Source organism: Poecilia latipinna, unplaced genomic scaffold, assembly GCF_001443285.1.
Source record: "Poecilia latipinna isolate Pla-1442-1.1 unplaced genomic scaffold, P_latipinna-1.0 Scaffold533, whole genome shotgun sequence".
NCBI classification, from domain to species: domain Eukaryota; kingdom Metazoa; phylum Chordata; class Actinopteri; order Cyprinodontiformes; family Poeciliidae; genus Poecilia; species Poecilia latipinna.
Genome location: NW_015113149.1, coordinates 315,396 through 317,390, shown reverse-complemented (window position 1 = coordinate 317,390; position 1,995 = coordinate 315,396). Strand labels below are relative to the sequence as shown.

The 1,995-nt window shown below is 46.4% G+C and overlaps 1 protein-coding gene across 1 annotated transcript; it reads right to left on the bottom strand.

Moving 5' to 3' along the window:
- Window positions 1-77: 77 nt before the first annotated feature.
- LOC106952652 (tripartite motif-containing protein 16-like) lies at window positions 78-1,597 on the bottom strand (the record flags this gene model as incomplete). The annotated part of the gene is made up of 1 exon (XM_015040892.1): window positions 78-1,597. A coding segment is annotated over exon 1 (1,484 nt), but the record flags the coding sequence as incomplete, so codon positions are not given.
- Between the last annotated feature and the right edge of the window lie 398 nt (window positions 1,598-1,995).

Genomic DNA, 1,995 nt, shown 5'->3' with positions numbered 1-1,995 from the left:
GATGAAAAGTGTAACTTTTCCTCCCACAGCATAATGACCAAGATTTGTCATTGGATCCAAATTGACATTCTTCTGACCATCTTTTTCTGTTGCTCTTGTATGAAACTGCTACAAGAACTGCTCCTCCTCCCCTCTCCACCTCCCAGTAACAACGTCCAATCAGACTCTCTCTGCTCAGGACCTGAGGATGATGAGTGAATCTGTCTGGATGACCAGGATAAAGTTCATCTTCCGACTCTTCATCTTCCGACTCTTCATCTTCCGTCTCTTCATCTTCCGACTCTTCATCTTCCGACTCTTCATCTTCCGACTCTTCATCTTCCTCTTTAGGTCCTGATACTTTTCTGCTCCCCTCAGATAATAACAGCTTCCTGTTTGCTGTATTTGGATCCAGAGTGATTTCTCGAGAGTATTTTAAGAATTCAGCTCTGCTGTTTGGTTCTGGTTCTGGTTCTGACAGAAGAACATCCACCTCAGTGACCTTCACTGAGATGTTTGTCCATGAGTCTCTCAGGACGTCCTGTAGTTTGTCTCTGAGCTCTGACACAGCTGCTGTCACGTCCTCAAAGTGTCTCAGAGGACGGATCTTGACCCTGGATGAGTGTGTCGACTCCCTGAGTGCTGGCAGTGAGGGGTAGTTGAGGAGAAACTGGTTGTGATCCTCTGTGATTGAGAGCTGCTCCAGCTCAGCGTCTTTCCTCTTCAGCTCAGTGATCTCCTGCTCCAGCTTCTCCTGAACATCTTTGACTCGACTCACTTCAGTTTCCTGCTGGGATCTGATCTGCTGCTTCACATCAGAGCTTCTTTTCTGGAGGAGACGGATCAGCTCAGTGAAGATCTTCTCACTGTCCTCCACTGTTTTATCAGCAGAGCGATTGATGACCTCCACCTCCTGTTGAAGCAGCTTCACATCTTTCTCTCGGTCCTGGATTCTCTGATGGATTTGTTGTTGACACTTCTGGAGCTTCTTCTGCTTCTCATCTCTTTCTGCTGCAGCTGGGACTGTTTCATGGCCTTTATGTTCATCCATAGTGCAGAGATAACAGATACACTGCTGATCAGTACGACAGAAGATCTTCATCACCTCATCATGACGAGAGCAGATGTTCTCCTTGAGGTTCTTGGAGGGATCCACCAGTTTGTGTTTCTTCAATTCAGGGACATCATAATGAGGTTGGAGGTGATCCTGACAATAAGAAGCTGAACAGGATAAACAGGACTTGACAGCTTTTCTCTTCCTCCCAGTGCAGACATCACAGGCCACATCTTCAGGTCCAGCATAGCAGTGATCAGCAGGAGCAGCTTGGAGTCCAGTCTTCTTCAGCTCCTCCACCAACTCAGCTAACATGATGCTTTTCTCCAGACCAGGCTTCGGTATGAACTCTTTCCTGCACTGAGGGCAGCTGGGGATTCTCCTCTGCTCTTCTTCATCCCAGTGGCATTTAATACAGTTCATACAGTAACTGTGTCCACAGGGAATAGTCACCGGATCCTTCAGTAGATCCAAACAGATGGAACAGGAGAACTTCCTAGAGTCCGTTTGACATCTTGGTTGTTCCATTTCAGCTCTGAACAGCAGGGAGTCTCTAGCGTTTCAGTCTTTCTACAGAAAATAAATGCGTCACTCCATAAGCCAAACCTAGTTTTCCCCCATTTCCCGTCTGATCGACAGATACTTGACTTGTCAGCTCTTGCTTTTTGCTACACAAAGTTCATTCCGATCACAAAGCTGATAGAAAGAAGGAACCATGGAATGTTCAGAATGTTCAGAATGATGGTGGTGGGAAAGTGAAAGGGACTTTATTTAATGTTTGATTTCAGGAAAGAAACTGTTTGCTGTTCCAGGTCACATTAATGGAAAGTTGTCGTGAGATCAGTGCCACAACTGCACATTATTCATGTGGATGCGAAAACATAAATCGGCGCCACCCTCCCCCCACCTTCCCCCAAAGCGAGGATACGTTAAGTGTGCAACTTGCGCTAGATTTACCTCGT